General features: G+C 40.2%; 1 protein-coding gene across 1 annotated transcript; it reads right to left on the bottom strand.

The window, feature by feature from the left end:
* Window positions 1-86: 86 nt before the first annotated feature.
* Window positions 87-15,565, bottom strand: si:dkey-192k22.2 (uncharacterized). The gene is made up of 12 exons (XM_053618924.1): window positions 13,964-15,565; window positions 10,124-10,348; window positions 9,613-9,984; window positions 7,215-7,328; window positions 7,032-7,097; window positions 6,651-6,695; window positions 5,658-5,702; window positions 3,605-3,688; window positions 3,465-3,497; window positions 3,257-3,328; window positions 1,711-1,770; window positions 87-1,601 (listed from the first exon to the last, which is right to left on the bottom strand). The coding sequence occupies exons 1-12, from the start codon at window positions 14,046-14,048 to the stop codon at window positions 1,555-1,557; spliced, it is 1,248 nt and encodes a 415-aa protein (XP_053474899.1). The 5' UTR covers window positions 14,049-15,565; the 3' UTR covers window positions 87-1,554.
* Window positions 15,566-17,323: the final 1,758 nt, after the last annotated feature.

Raw genomic sequence — 17,323 nt, 5'->3', positions numbered from 1 at the left:
TCAACACGATTCCTCTTTTTATTTTTATTTATATATCAGAAAATCTCTAAAACTGCAGCATTGTATAAAATTCTATAGCGTGGACCATGGTATCAAGGTACAGATGATAAACACGTGTTGAGATCGTCTGGGTAAGAGTTGAAACACATCTTTAAGTTCCTTTTGTAACACAAAAAATGGCAGATGAAATTGTTTAGAAATATAAACAACCATGTACTGAACTTCACTTATTTATTTATTTATTTATTTATTTATTTTAACCAAAATAATAAGGAATCATTTTTAACAGTTTGACAAACATGAAGTCAATTTGTGTCACTTTCTATCCAACTTTTGAAACAATTTCCTCATCCTTACGTTTCATACTTACATTATTTACATTAATTACAAATTTAAGGGGGAAAAACATTAAGATGCGACTTAAATTTTTACTAATAACAAATGTAATTTGACTGATTCTAAGATTTATCATTCCAGCATGTGAGAGTCAATCGCTTATTGTACTTCGATAAATTCAACATATGGTAAATACAATTTTTAAATTCTACACACAAGCTAATATATTACAAATCTTACTGGACTGGATTTTAGTAGCTATACAAAAATTTTTTTGCATCTATACAAACTTCATTGCTTAATCTGCTTGCTAGTTAAAAAGCCAGCTAATGAATGCTAGCTACTAAGCACACTAAATTAGCAAACGGACTAGCTAACATTCTTGCTAGTTAGCCAGACTTACTGCACAGTTCTCATAAAGTGTTACTGAGGCCATGTGAGATATTAACTCCACTTTTCAAATGTGAAGCCCTGACAAGACGTGTGTTTTCATTTGAGAGACTTTATAGGTAGCTGTTGAGGTGAGCATGTTTATTACTGTTTAGCTTCTCCCTGACTGAACCTCAGTTCTTATGCTAATGTTCAATTCGTGGCTTTGCGACTGAGTATCTCCGGCTAAATTTGTTTGGTATGTAGTACAGCCTAGTTGTATAAGATTAGTTTAGCTTTAACTAGCATCGTGTTACTTGATCAGTGCTGAATCTGTTCTTTTAGTTCATTTGTCAGGGACAAAATTTTAACTAGTAGCTAATTTCCACCTGTAGTCCCTGGCCAGGTAAACAAAGACAAACTACAATAATTGTAACAGAATCTGTATGTTAAACTTGAATTCCTTTTATGTCATTCTGATTTGCAGGCTTGTTATTTACTTACTTAATGTGTTACTCAAAGAATTCTGGTTATTTTTCTTGTCTCACTGATTAGCTGGAATTAGCTGTGCACGTGTGCTTATAATGACGTGTGAATACGTTAAACATATAGCAAGTTACAGCTCATCTTATCGTCTCTCTATAGACTTGCATTGACCTTCCAGCAAATACGAAGACCGTGATACTGTATATCTTCATAACAAACATCATCACCTAATGAGCCCTCTAATGTCCTCGTATGTCTGAGGATAAGCCGTGAGGGGAAGTTAATGTGATGTGTGTTAAAAAATAGCACTGGAATTAAAGTGTTGGACATCTTTTTATAATCCCTTCCTCTTGGACGTTTTGACTAATGGCAGTTTTCCACAGATGGATGGCTACGATGATGCAGGAAAGCTACAGTACAAAGAAAGAAAGAAGGGAAAAAAAAAGGGGGTCAGTAAAATTATGCCCGATAAACTAAATTACAGTAATTCTATGGAAGTAACTTGCTGAAGTGACTCACTGAAGTTCTCGGAGTGTGTGCTTGCTGGTGTTAGGGGGATGTCCAGACACACCTCGCACTCTGCAAGACAAAACACACTCGCGTCGCTATCCTTAAAACCGAAATATCTTTCATATCTTTTTGTAAACCTTCATTTTTTTAATGTACTTTTAAGTATACACTACATAAAGCGTTGATGGGTTTAGAGTTCTCCATGTTCTCGGGATATTTTTTATATTTGTATTATTATTATTATTATTATTATTATTACATAAACAAGTCTATTTTATGAGCAACTGGCAAAAGGAATTAAATTATGCAGTACATAAATATATACGATAAAAATATGACTATCTACTTATACTGTATGTATGTACATATAAGTTTACACTCATCAATCCCAAAATTTTGGACGTGCTATTTGTTCCACAGACCAAGACTCTGAATAAACCAGACCACGAGTTATGAGACTTAGACCAAGACTCTGACTAATTAGACTTAGACTAAGATAAAAAGTAATGGGACTTAGACCAAGACTCTGACTAGACTCCGACCAACACTCTGACTAATTAGACTTGGACCAAGATAAAGAGTAATGAGACTCAGACCAAGACTCTGACTAATTAGACTCCGACCAACACTCTGACTAAACCAGACCAAGAGTAATGAGACTTGGACCAAGACTCTGACTAATTAGACTTAGACTAAGATAAAGAGTAATGGGACTTAGACCAACATTCTGACTAATTAGACTCCGACCAAGACTCTGACTAATTAGACTTAGACCAAGATAAAGAGTAATGAGACTTAGACCAAGACTCTGACTAATTAGACTCCGACCAACATTCTGACTAATTAGACTCCGACCAAGACTCTGACTAATTAGACTTAGACCAAGATAAACAGTAATGAGACTTAGACCAAGACTCTGACTAATTAGACTCCGACCAACACTCTGACTAAACCAGACCAAGAGTAATGAGACTTAGACCAAGACTCTGACTAAACCAGACCAAGAGTAATGGGACTTAGACCAACACTCTGACTAAACCAGACCAAGAGTAATGGGACTTAGACCAAGACTCTGACTAATTAGACTCCGACCAAGACTCTGACGAAACCAGACCAAGAGTAATTAGACTCCGACTAAGACTCTGACTAATTAGACTTAGACCAAGACTGTGGTGACAACAGTTGACAAATGAAAGGAAAATGAACCTACACGAGGGGCACTGAAGCCCAACACCTCACTAACACATTTTATATTGTTTTTTTTCTTTAATCTGTCACCGGTCTGTATAATATTATTATAAGGGGCTTCTTTATTTTTGAGGTATTCTCCTAATAAGACTTTTTATTTCTGTCTACAGCATATCCCAGTAATTGTCTCCTATTCACATCTAAGAGTCTATGTTCTAAATACTTTTCCACATTTCATGTGCTCATGTAAATTGTCTTAATTAAATATAATGGAAAGTTTGGGATTTAAAATTGTCCTACAACTAAAGACGAGAGTCATTTACAAGATCTTATTTATCTGTATGTTCTTTGTAAGAGGATTACCAACCTTCTTCTGTTATCCCACCATCAGACCTCGCTTCTTCATCATATTCATCTTCATTTTCTCCCAGTGAAACATCTGGAGATATGACGCATGCACACGTAACACCAAATGTATGATAATTCGAAAAGAAATGTAGTGATGCGAAATTACGCATTTGTGTTCTGGCTTGATGATGAGCGTGATGTGTAAAGGAAGGAATTTCATGCCATACCTGTCAGAGATAGCTCCGGAATTGGAGAGAGGCCTGGTCAAACAGATGAATCAGAAATCAAGAAGAATGCATTCAGGTTTTACTGTCAGTTTTAAAGTGTCACGGGCAAACGCTCACACAACCTTTTATACAACTCTCACCTCTCCTGTATGATTCTTGAAAGACCTGAAGAAACGTTTTGGTGGAAGCCAAAGAGACTCTTTTTTGATGAGATGTTACATGACCTGGAAGCAAGAATACTTTAGTATGAATTTAGTACGAAGCTCTAAAACAGAAAGGACCTCACCAAGACTCTGACCAAACCAGACCATGGGTAATGAGACTCAGACCAAGACTAAGAGTAATGAGTCTCAGACCAAGACTGAATAATTAAACTCAGACCAAGACTAAGAGTAATGAGACTCAGACCAAGACTAAGAGTAATGAGTCTCAGACCAAGACTGAGTAATTAAACTCAGACCAAGACTAAGAGTAATGAGTCTCAGACCAAGACTGAATAATTAAACTCAGACCAAGACTAAGAGTAATGAGACTCAGACCAAGACTAAGAGTAATGAGACTCAAACCAAGACTGACTAATTAAACTCAGACCAAGACTAAGAGTAATGAGACTCAGACCAAGACTGACTAATTAAACTCAGACCAAGACTAAGAGTAATGAGACTCAGACCAAGACTGACTAATTAATCTCAGACCAAGACTAAGAGTAATGAGACTCAGACAAAGACTGGCTAATTAGACTAAGAGTAATAAGAGACCAAGACTCTGACTAATTAGACTAAGTGTAATGAGACTCAGACTCTCACTAATTAGGACTAATTAGACTCCGACTAAGAGTAATGAGACTCAGACCAAGACTGACTAATTAAACTCAGACCAAGACTAAGAGTAATGAGACTCAGACCAAGACTGACCAATTAGACTAAGAGTAATGAGAGACCAAGACTCTGACTAATTAGACTAAGTGTAATGAGACTCAGACTCTCACTAATTAGGACTAATTAGACTCCGACTAAGAGTAATGAGACTCAGACCAAGACTGACTAATTAGGATGAGAGTAATGAGACTCAGACCAAGACTCTGACTAATTAGACTAAGAGTAATGAGACTCAGACTCTGACTAATTAGGACTAATTAGACTCCGACTAAGAGTAATGAGACTCAGACCAAGACTGACTAATTAGACTAAGAGTAATGAGACTCAGACCAAGACTCTGACTAATTAGACTAAGAGTAATGAGACTCAGACCAAGACTCTGACCAAAAGTAATTAGACTCAGACAAAATAAACTCAGACCCAGACTAAGAGTAATGAGACTCAGGCCAAGACTAAAAGTAATTAGACTCACACCAAGACTCTGACTAACCGAGACCAAAACACTGAATAATGAGACTCGCACCAAAACTGTAAGTACTGAGACTCAGAACAAGACTCTGACGAATGAGACCAGGGGTCGTACATATAAAACGTCTCAGAAATACTCTTAAGAATGGCCTTAAGCCTTGACTTAAGTGTAAAAAGTAGGACTTGTAAGAGTACATAAAGAAGTCTAAGACTGACTCTTAAGTGCTGACTGAGGTGGCATTTAAGTGTCGTGACCTAAGGACTACAATGATTTCAACCCCAAATGGCTGCCCTCAACCTCAATCAGCCAATAGTGAGCCTGCAAGGGTAACATCACAGCCGCATGACACCGTTTATTCATGATTTCATTAAGACATTAATTAAGACTGCCACCTCAGTCAGCACTTTTAGCTTCTTCATAAAAACAAAACAAAACAAACTCTTACTTTTACACAAGTCCTCTTTTAATAAGAATGTTTTTACACATAAGTCAAAGGTTAAGACTATTCTTAAAAGCATTTCTGAGAACTTTTATCCATACAGGCCCAGGTCTGAGAGTATTGAAGCCAATTCTAGACTCTAAGTATAGGGATTATCAATTGATCTCGGGTCTGATCAGTGCTTTTCTTTTCTTTTCTTTTTTTTTATATAGAAACAGAATCCTGGATTGACCCCAGGCATTTATGGCTAAGATCATAGATCCCAAATATCAAAAGAAAGGGCCTAGAACGTTTTTTTGTTTTTTTTTATCTAGACTTCAAAGCCAGCATGAATTATTAGGACAAATCCCAGTGTGGGTTTATGAAGGGTAAGTGATTACATCAGAAAACTAGCGCTTTTTTCTTACCTCTTGAGTAATCTGATGGCGTCTTCTCCAAGAACAGTTCTTTATCTGAACACAGACGTGTGACGGAGACATTTTAAAGGCTGTCAGTTTTGATAGAAACACAACGTTCACGCTCAATGTCCTAACAAAACCTTTGTTCTCTAGAACACGTCTTACGGAGAAGACTGAAACTTGTGTGGATTCCTTTCATGTGAACCTCAGAGTTCTGTGTACGCATTTACTTATTTATAGGATTTGTCTTTTAGCGCAGAGACGCTGTAAATGTCCGGAGGGGATAGAAGAAAGGATTGGCTTTCTTTTTTGTGTCAACAAAAATCTTCCAAAAGTCCAGGAGCAGCTCCTGGCCACGGGATGTGCTAGGTCAGGACAAGAAGCTATCACACTTGATTTATGCTATAAGCTACTGTCTAGTGAATTTTGAAAGTAATGCTGTAGTAGGGAATTGAGAGTCAACAGCATACAGTCTAGCAGCACAGTCTGAGATGTAACTATGTTCAATACAGCAAGTGTGTTTCCCATTTGTAAAGCGCACACACAAGAGGGAATATCAACCAGGGTTGCCAGGTTTCATCCCAACTACATTTAAAATGTACACACCCCTATTTGGCATAACAACCTGGCAACCCTGTCTTGAATTGCTTTTTTCCTCCGAGCATGGGGCAGTGTGATTCTCACCCCAATGGGCCTCTATAGGCAGTTGTTGCAGTTCCCTTTTTTGACCACTATAACATGGAATAATAACATTAAGGAGTTTGAATCAAATCTAGAAAGGCGAGCAAACCAACGGAACATCGGCGTATATCGTTTAAACACCTAAGTTTTCTTAGGGTTAATTACTATTTACTAAGAAATTAAAATGTATGGATTGTGAATGAGAACATCAGGATTTGTTAATAAACAGCTGATATAGTATATAGCTTGGCTCTGCACAAACCCACCCCTACAGCCACCAAATATATCCCTATACAGGCACAAACACAGATACACACTTACCTTCTATACTTAACGCTGATACATCATCAGGCAAATCACCTAAAGCTGGAAAAAACAACAAAATAAGAGAATTATTACAGGAGTTGTTGTTTCATAACTGCATGGCTGTTGAATGTGGGACATTTTTGGAAATAAAGGTATCAAGGGGACATCGCTTGTACTTTTAGTATGTATTTTTCACCTAGAAATGTGAATTTAATTAAAGGTACATCACATGGACCATCACAGGTAAAAATAAATAAATAAATAAATAAGTAAAATACTTACTAAAGGTATAAAAGATAACCCTCGATGGTACCACTCCAGCAACAATTAAGATTACTGATCCCAGATCTGCTCAAATGGTTCACAAATGTGTTTGGAAGTATTTAAACGACTCACATTTTACTCTGCGTTTGGAAAACGTCTTTGGCTGATCGGCAGGTCGTAGAACCGGTATCACCTTTTCTACACAATTAGAGAGGCGAGGTGGGATTAGTGTCCTCTCACAGCTCGTCGAGCCGAGGAACGACACTAGTAGACTCGGTTTTAGCTTCACATTTTGATAAAGGTTAATAGACTTACTTTTGTTGCAGCATCTGTTCTTAAAGACCTGATCCCTGACTCCCAGAAGGACCAATATGACCACCATTAGCACTAGAACCAACCACACAATGGTACAGACACTCCAGCGCCTCGCTGAGAACACAGGGAGATGAGTGGTCAGGAGCATCCTTATGGAATAAATCTCATAGATTTGACGTGTAATCGTCTTGATTGTGTAAGTAACACGTGAAGGTATGCTTCAATGTAAACAAATCATGCAGGGGGAAAAAAAAATTACCTGAAAATAACTGGTGTAAAATTATCATCTGAAAATAAGTGAATGGTTTAAAAATCACGTATAAAATGAACACGTGAAAGATTAAAATCATATTTTAAATTTTGAAAATTGAAGCACACGTGGAAAAACGAATGACTCGTTTTTCCAAAAACATTACATAAATTAATGCTACGTACAAATCCCACGTGCAAATAAAAATACATGCCCTACTTGTGAAAAACGTGTGAAACATAAACAAACAAAACATAAACACGTCTAAAAAAAAAAAAGCAAGTGCAAGTTTTCTTACAATAAAGTATTATGTAACTTTTTTGTAAGAGCAGATGAAGCAGGAGATATTGGAAAATAGTCTCCGACATACATCAGAATAAACCCTCATTTCTTTCACACTCTTTTCTCTGCACTTCCCGAATCCACGCTAACTGTCTCTCCCTAAATGACTCGGACTGCCGAAAGGGATTTGTGGCTTTGCAGCAGGCCGACTCTCAGCGCATCGAGGCGATAAATTTATCAGCGAGCAGAGGTGAAATATGAAGCAGTGCTGTCGAGGTCCCTGCCAGAATCGATAGACAGGATGAAAAATGGCCTTGGCTAACCTTTAGACTCGATATAAGGAGCGATGAGGGTAGAGAGGTAGGGAGGGAGTGTCGAGAAGACAGAAAGAGGTAAATTGATATTGAATACGTGGGCCCTTGTCCTGTGGGAGTCTACAGTAGATCCTGAAGTTTCTGAAACCCAGCGTGAAGGCAACGGAGTCACATTTCACTGCTGAAAGAAAAGCCAACCGTGAGGCCGTACAAGCCGTCCTCGGTATATGGAGAGAATCGTTCGTTCATCTTGAGGACCGGCTTATCGTGGTCAGGGTTGAGGTGGATCCGGAGTCTATCCCGGGAACACACGTGCAAGGTGGGAAAACATCCTGGGTCTGACGTCAGTCCGTTGCAGGGTGATTTAGAATAGCCAATTCACCTACTGGTGTGTTGTTGTTTTTTTTTTTTTGAAAGCTGGAGGAAACCAGAGAACCCAGAGAAAACCCATATTTGGCAAAACTCTACCTAGAGTCATAACCTGAGCAACTGTATTAGCTGTATTCTCCAAGGGAGTCCAACTCACCCATGTGTAGCCGTTCTAAAAGATGAAGCGAGTGGATTCGTTGTCCTAAAATGGTAGCTGTTCTAGGGGGCATCAAGGAATCAACTAGCTGCATCTGTGATCGTAGGCGTTCCTGAAGTCATGCGACTTTGAAATGTGGAGGGAGCTTAGCCATAATGTTAGCTAGCTAGTTGGTATTGCAACTGTGAGAAATAAGTAGCAAAAACAAACAAACAAACAAAAAAACCCCAGCGATGTATGTAGCAAACTCTGAATTGTCATGCTGCCTCGCTGCCACTGTGAGAATAGGGTAGTTGTGCAATGCCATAAAAACAATAGAGAACAAACAGAACTCAACAAGGATGCCGCCATTTCCAACGACACGGTCTACTCCTTTCAGACATCTGACCTTTCTGTCACCTTGACCCTGTTTGGATCAATTCCAAAATCAAATCAATTTATCTGTTGCTTACGATGATAATCCCATATCAAACAGTAAACCACTCGTTCTGGAGATATTGCACTAATGAGAATCCAGAGACTAAACGGACAGGCCTGAGCATACTTCACGTGAAGACGACGCCTACAAAACGTCTTACAAGTTTGCATAATCGTCATGGTTTCGTACTGGTAGTTACGTACGAGTGCTCCAGTGCTGCAGGTGGCGCTATTAAAACTTCGTGACAATTTCCATAAGTACAGGATTAATATTACGTACAAAGTGCAGGTGGTACATGAGACAGTTATATAAAGCGAGGGTTCAGCATGCTGATCCTGACCAAGTTATGCAATGCTTGGTATGAATCAGCTTAGCCACGCCTTATTTGTAACAACCAATCACAGGCATAGCATGTTCACCTACAGAGTTCACCCAGCTGACCTGCGCACAACACTGAACGATGTTTGTTAGCTCAGTATTTACATCATATCCTTTGTGGAAACCAGCTGAACGTCATCTCTGCATGTCAAGTTCCTCATACTGAGGCCTTTAAAGATCTAGAGCACGAGAAACATGACTTGAGTTGACCAAATCATCAGGAATTTCACCTGTTTTCGAAGACATCCTTTCAATGTCCTTGAAGTGAAAAAGGCAACGGCTTCTGTTCGAGTGTTGCGTGGGATTAGGACTGGAGTTTTTTCCTTCAGAAGATGTTAGGTCAGGTGATCCCGCTGAGAAGATGCCTGGTTCTGAGGTGTTTGCTTTGTGAGGCACTGAGTTTTGTTTTGAGCTGCTGGATCGTGGCGTCTTGTCTTTTTTTCGATGTGCGCCGTCGTTCTGGAGGCAGCAGCCCAACAGTGTGATGTTGCGTTGGATTTCAATGTGAAGTCCACTGTGGTTACAATGTCCATTTAAAGTCACATTCTGCAGAAGATCAGGAGCTGTGATCCGTAGTGTAACGATCACCTCCATGTCTGTTTCTGGGGGAAAATAAATCCAAACGCACCATCTTAAACTGAATTTAAAACCACATTATTTTATTTTCCAGCCTACAGAATGCATCTTTACACTCTAGCAGGTGCTGCCCCAGCATATACCTTATTTATCACTTTAGCTCACCTGAGATCGAGGCGTAGTCACCGAGACTCCACAGGTCAGCAGGAGTCTCGCACACAAACCACTCCTTTACTGCTTCGTCCTGATTGGTTGTGTTTTTTACCTCACACTGGGGCTGAGTGATAGCTGCGTTGTCATATATCTCATAGACCTGTCCGTCATAATGGTCAGGCCCTCGGTTAGGGTCACAAGGGTCAAAAGGTGCACAAAGAAACTGGACCTGTAACACTTTAGTGAGAGAGAGAGAGAGAGAGAGAGAGAGAGAGAGTTACTTACTTGCTTACTTACTTAGTTAATAGTAGTTTAATAATACTAGTTTCTGTGTTAGCCTGTTTACTGTTATGCTAGTTTGAGGGTTAGCCTGTTTACAGTAATGCTAGTTTGAGGGTTAGCCTGTTTACACTAACGCTAGTTTGAGGGTTAGCCTGTTTACAGTAACGCTAGTTTGAGGGTTAGCCTGTTTACTGTTACACTAGTTTGAGGGTTAGCCTGTTTACAGTAATGCTAGTTTGAGGGTTAGCCTGTTTGCAGTAATGCTAGTTTGAGGGTTAGCCTGTTTACTGTTACGCTAGTTTGAGGGTTAGCCTGTTTACAGTAACGCTAGTTTGAGGGTTAGCCTGTTTACAGTAATGCTAGTTTGAGGGTTAGCCTGTTTACTGTTACGCTAGTTTGAGGGTTAGCCTGTTTACTGTTACGCTAGTTTGAGGGTTAGCATGTTTACTGTAACGCTAGTTTGAGGGTTAGCCTGTTTACTGTTACGCTAGTTTGAGGGTTAGCCTGTTTACAGTAACGCTAGTTTGAGGGTTAGCCTGTTTACTGTTACGCTAGTTTGAGGGTTAGCCTGTTTACAGTAATGCTAGTTTGAGGGTTAGCCTGTTTGCAGTAATGCTAGTTTGAGGGTTAGCCTGTTTGCAGTAATGCTAGTTTGAGGGTTAGCCTGTTTACTGTTACGCTAGTTTGAGGGTAGCCTATTTACAGTAACGCTAGTTTGAGGGTTAGCCTGTTTACAGTAATGCTAGTTTGAGGGTTAGCCTGTTTGCAGTAATGCTAGTTTCTGTGTTAGCCTGTTTACTGTTATGCTAGTTTGAGGGTTAGCCTGTTTACAGTAATGCTAGTTTGAGGGTTAGCCTGTTTACAGTAATGCTAGTTTGAGGGTTAGCCTGTTTACTGTTACGCTAGTTTGAGGGTTAGCCTGTTTACTGTTACGCTAGTTTGAGGGTTAGCCTGTTTACTCTAACGCTAGTTTGAGGGTTAGCCTGTTTACTGTTACGCTAGTTTGAGGGTTAGCCTGTTTACTCTAACGCTAGTTTGAGGGTTAGCCTGTTTACTGTTACGCTAGTTTGAGGGTTAGCCTGTTTACACTAACGCTAGTTTGAGGGTTAGCCTGTTTACAGTAACGCTAGTTTGAGGGTGAGCCTGTTTACTGTTACGCTAGTTTGAGGGTTAGTCTGTTTACTGTTACGCTAGTTTGAGGGTTAGCCTGTTTACAGTAATGCTAGTTTGAGGGTTAGCCTGTTTACTGTTACGCTAGTTTGAGGGTTAGCCTGTTTACAGTAACGCTGGTTTGAGGGTTAGCCTGTTTACTGTTACGCTAGTTTGAGGGTTAGCATGTTTACAGTAATGCTAGTTTGAGGGTTAGCCTGTTGACTGTTATGCTAGTTTGAGGGTTAGCCTGTTTACAGTAATGCTAGTTTGAGGTTAGCCTGTTTGCTGTTATGCTAGTTTGAGGGTTAGCCTGTTTACTTGGGTTAATAACACATCAAAATAAAACAGTCTACATTGTCTGACGCGGGAAATTTCTACATTTGCTTTTTAACTATTTATTTTTTTAAAAAAATAGAACATAAATATTTGGGTTCTGAAAAACTGACAAACTGATGGAACATAAATTCTAATTATGCAAAAGCTAAAGTAATAATAAAATATATATATAAACTCAGTTGTGCCATTAAGATGACAACCCGGTGTTGTTTTTGTCACAGGTGTCTCTGTGTCTCTGGCCTACAGTTTAACTGTCATGGAAGCAGTAGCAGTTCAGCTATTGAGATCCTGTCCTTGTCTCAGGAAGGTTGTGAATTTAAATCCCACGTCTGCCAGAGGGCCACTTTTGGGCTTGGATTGGATTCTGGCTCATTTGTAAAAGTCACCTTGGATAAAAGCCTCTGCCAAATGAATTAATGTAACTTTGCTGTTGCCTTCCTTTTAAAGCACCGACGGGCCATTTATACTGATCAGTATCAGGCCAGATATCTAATGCCCTTTCTTCTATGCACAAATGTACATACGCTCGTCACATTCAAAACTCCGTACGTATTACGTACGCCTCATTTTAATTCTTCCTTAATACTAGTCGCTTGTTGTCACTTGATCATTAATAGGTCACATGTACATCGGCTAAACCTGTGCTAGGAACTCAATAACTTACTTAAAACCCCCTGAGAGCTTTTTATTTAGTTATTTATTTATTTATTTATTTACAGTTCTTATGCTGCTGTGCTCATTGTAGGTGGTGGACAGGGGTCAGCATGGGCGCGGTTCACTGCTTGTCCTTCCTCGGATCACTTCCTTGGACCACTGCATATCGGGAACGCCCCGCGAGACCTGCCTTTTTGGTCATGCTCTGACCCAGTCGTCTAACCATCACAACCTATCCCCTTGTGAAAGTCGCTCAGATCCTTACGCTTGCCCATTTTTCCTTCTTCCAACACATCAACTTCCTACCCCATTACAGGTTCCATTGTAACAAGACAATCAATGTTACTCACTTCACCTGTCAGTGGGTTTAATGTTATGGCTGATCGGTGTATATTACCTAGGTTTTCTACTGCTCATTTTATTATATAATCGGACTTTAATATAAAACCCCCATGTGGGTAACGTCTGCTTTGAAACTGGCTTGCTGGTTAAACTTTTTTGAGCATGTGAATCAAATGATGCGCATGATGAAACCATATGTTTGTACATTATCGATTTGGACGGCACAAATGCACAGCGATCGACTGATAAGCGGTTGAAAAACACCGACTCCGAGACAGGACGTGGGCACGCCGCACTCACACACGAATGGCAACTCCAATTAGAACGGATGTAGCGTTTCACAACACCGTTCACGTCAGACGTGTTTTGCCATAATCCTGGGCAGGACCCGTGTGAGATGGGATGGGATCCGCTTTATCCGACAAAATGTTGTCCGCAGTTCGAATTCTCGATTCTGATTGGTCAGAAGGTGTGGAGTAATATCAGGGATCCTCTTAATTGACAAACACAGTATGTGTTCATACATGACGAACGTCCATCTTCGTATTTCCATTGTTGCAAGCGCAGGGAGGTCAGGTTAATCAGATATTCAGCTAATGTGAAATGTCTGATTATTACTTTACTTTAAGTAACCGTTATATACCCGAATTGTTGTTATGGTTACAACTCGGAGAGCGTTATACCACGTGGATCTTGTTGCTCTTGACTAAAACATTTCTATGTATTGTAGCCTATAAACATTTACTTCCTGTGTAAGTAAATAGATTCGTTGAACTATATTACTAGGTGTGATAAAGGTTACAGTGAGGCATGATCATAGGCCTAGCCTACGAACGTCGTCACAATGACATCCTAATATCAACAGCATTGATATCAAAGTCAATTCTGCCAATCAGAAAGGAGTACTTTCCATGGCCATGGTGGAATAACTAACAATAAAATGACATCATGTCAATTTATATATATATATACATACATATCAGAGAATTTCACACTCACACATGTCCATACAAACAATTCTTCATCAAGTGAACCCCACACACACACACACACACACACACACACACACACACACACATATCTCACCTTCTGAGGGGAAGAACTCTGGTAGGCTCACAATGAAAGCGAGGAAGATGAGTACGGAAAGTTTGGTGACGGTCGCTTTCGTCATGGACACAACGTGATGACGGACTGCTCACACACACACACACACTCTACCCTGAACATGAGAAGATGGTCAGGTCAGCAGCTAGCATGAAATCTTAAAGTAGTAGTAATAACCGCCGACTTCACGTGTTCTTCGTGTTGTGCTCCTGAACACGTGTCAGAGTTAAGCAAACAGTACAACCGTCTTGCCACACTGCTTCCTGTCTTTCTTCCTGTTGCAGCAGTGATGTGAGTGCGAAAGAGCGAAAGATGCAGAGAGAATCAGAAAGTACAGCACCGGTCTTGTGAATTGACTCAGTAAAGTGTAGGTTATCTGTGACAGGATGCTGGTGTCACTGTGTTATAATGTTAAACTTTTAAACAGGTCAGTGTGACGTCGCTGGAGTTTGTGGAACTGTATTTATGTAACATGAGCTAGTAAAGGGAACTTAGGGCAAACACGTGGTGTGTGTGGTCTGGTGGTAGCACCACACACACACACACACACACACAGACTACCAGAGAGAAAGTTAAATCAATACTGCTTAGTCTCAATCTGCTAATAAACATGCCACCTATAGCACTCCACTGTGTTGTGAGCATTCTTACTTACAGAACTTCCTTTTTCTATCTTCATCTATTTCCTTTCTTTCTTTCCACTTTACCGACCAATCCTACCTCATGTACTTACACATCCCACCTTACCCTACCTACCCATCCCAGCTACCTACATATCCCACCATACCCATCCTACCCTACTGACCCATCCCTGCTACCTACATATCCCACCATACCCACCCTACCTACCCATCCCAGCTACCTACTCATCCAACCCTAACCTACCCATCCCAACTACCTACCTATCCCACCATACCCACCCTATATACCCATTCCACATTCTAACTTATCCAACCCTAACCTACCCATCCCAGCTACCTACCTATCCCACCATACCCATCCTATCTACCCATTCCACATACCAACTCATCCAACCCTAACCTACCTATCCCACCTACCTACATATCCCACCCTAACTACCCATCCCAGCTACCTACTCATCCAACCCTAACCTACCCATCCCACCTACCTACATATCCCACCATACCCACCCTACCCTACTGACCCATCCCTGCTACCTACCTATCCCACCATACACATCCTATCTACCCATCCCAGCTACCTACTCATCCAACCCTAACCTACCCATCCCAACTACCTACCTATCCCACCATACCCACCCTATATACCCATTCCACATTCTAACTTATCCAACCCTAACCTACCCATTCCTGCTACTTACATTTCCCAGCTACCTACGTATCACACTATACCGACCCACCCTACCTACCCATACCACCTACCTACTTATCCGACCCTAACCTACCCATCCCAGCTACCGACTCCCCCCACCGTAGACAGATAGATAGATATATAGATAGATAGATAGACTTTATTTATCCCGCAAGGGAAATTGTTATGTTACAGCAGCATAAAGAATAAAACTAAAATTAAAAGCAGAATTGCAGGGGGGGAAAACCCACCCTACCTACTCATCCCACCTACCTGCTTTTCCAACCCTAACCTACCCATCCCAGCTACCTACTCATCCCACCTACCTGCTTTTCCAACCCTAACCTACCCATCCCAGCTACCTACTCATCCCACCCAATGGCAGAACACTTTGTAGGCCTTTATACCTCGCAGTAGCAGGGGTGGAGCTGAACAGCTTTGTTCCAGGTGGGACCGGAGTACATTTCTAGGCCAAAAAAATTTAAACCAAGGCTCAGAAAGAAGAATCTATCCAGATCCAATGCATGGAGAAATTTAATATAACCATTTTTCTAAAGTATCTTTGAAACTACCACAGGTCTAGAAACACATTTAAATATTACAAATCTTTACGGTACAACATTACCAAGATAGTACCAAATCATTTAAATAACATGACTACAGAGTGCTGCAGTATACTTATCTACGCTTTAAAAGGCTGTGTTTCAAATGCATGTTCAGTTCAAACTCGTAGTGGCACTGAAACAGTAATGCCAAAACCAAATGATATTCTCATACCATTTCTATGCCTGTAGGTTTTTACTAACCCAAGGTGGATTTCTCTGCTGTAGTAACTATAAACGTACACTATAAAAGTCTTCAGTTTGAGTTGCAGACTGTTTCTTTCTCTCGGCCTAAACCTGCAATGTAATGCACACTCCCAATCCACTCAGCAGCAGTAAAGTGCTCTCTGTGGGAAGCTGAAGGACGTTCCTGCTGTTCTCGAGCTTGTTCCCAGTAATCGCGCTAGGCCAGGATAAGGTTCCTACAGGAACCCGCTGCGGTTAAATGATTGCCTGGAGAATGCCGCGCTCTTATCGTTATTATCCAAGAGGTTTGGATTTGTCTGGCAGTGATGTCCAGCTTTACGCCAGAGAGAACATCACATGGACTCCAAAGTCGCGATTTCTCGTTCCATACTTTACCCTGGAGATTACGCAAGCAAGGCGGTGAAGATGTAGACGCTGTGTTTGTTCTAAAACCGTACTGTGATATATTTGCATGCGTAATGATGTGCAGTATATATGTACTAATGCATGCCAGAATTAGCAACATAGATAACATGTCGTGAAGGATGTCATAGATAATGTAATATTTTGGAGACGCCTCAAAACAAAGAACATCATAACGGAGCTATAAAACATTCATCATCATGAAAATGTTATGCCACTGTGAATTCTTCTGAAATTCATGACCTATATAAAACCCAGATATGCAAAAATAACTTTTCGGATGTGTGCGGAGTGATTAAGAATTCAATTAATTCACTTTACCCCCTTGTCATTTTTATGAATATGAACAACTCCCCCCACCCATGTCTTCTGACATTATCATCAGAGAGCATTCAAAACTTTATGCATTTTCTTTAAAACCAAGAGAACGTGTTGTACACTGTAATATAGAGTAGGTATTACATGTATGTGGGTCAAAGACAAAAAAAACCCAGATATATTAAAGAGATATATTCAATTACATGACAATAATAAGCTTCTCGAAGCAAGGGCTCGTCGTCTCCTCTACATTATGAATCACCAGTAAAAAAAATTGTACAATTATAAACCAATCATCCATCATGTGTCCTGCAGAGCGAAGGAGATTAAAAAAAAAACAAAAAAGCGGAGAGAGCATATTTCCTCCATGATATTGCAGAAGAACCTGGTTGTTACTATTCATCATATTATCTGTCCTTCTGCACAGTGACCAACCAACACACCTTATTAGACCTACATGCATTGAAATGTATTAACACAG

The sequence above is a fragment of the Ictalurus furcatus genome, chromosome 29, assembly GCF_023375685.1.
Source record: "Ictalurus furcatus strain D&B chromosome 29, Billie_1.0, whole genome shotgun sequence".
In the NCBI taxonomy this organism is placed as follows: Eukaryota; Metazoa; Chordata; class Actinopteri; order Siluriformes; family Ictaluridae; genus Ictalurus; species Ictalurus furcatus.
The sequence above is the reverse complement of the archived record's forward strand: the minus strand, read 5'-3'. Positions and strand labels throughout refer to the sequence as shown.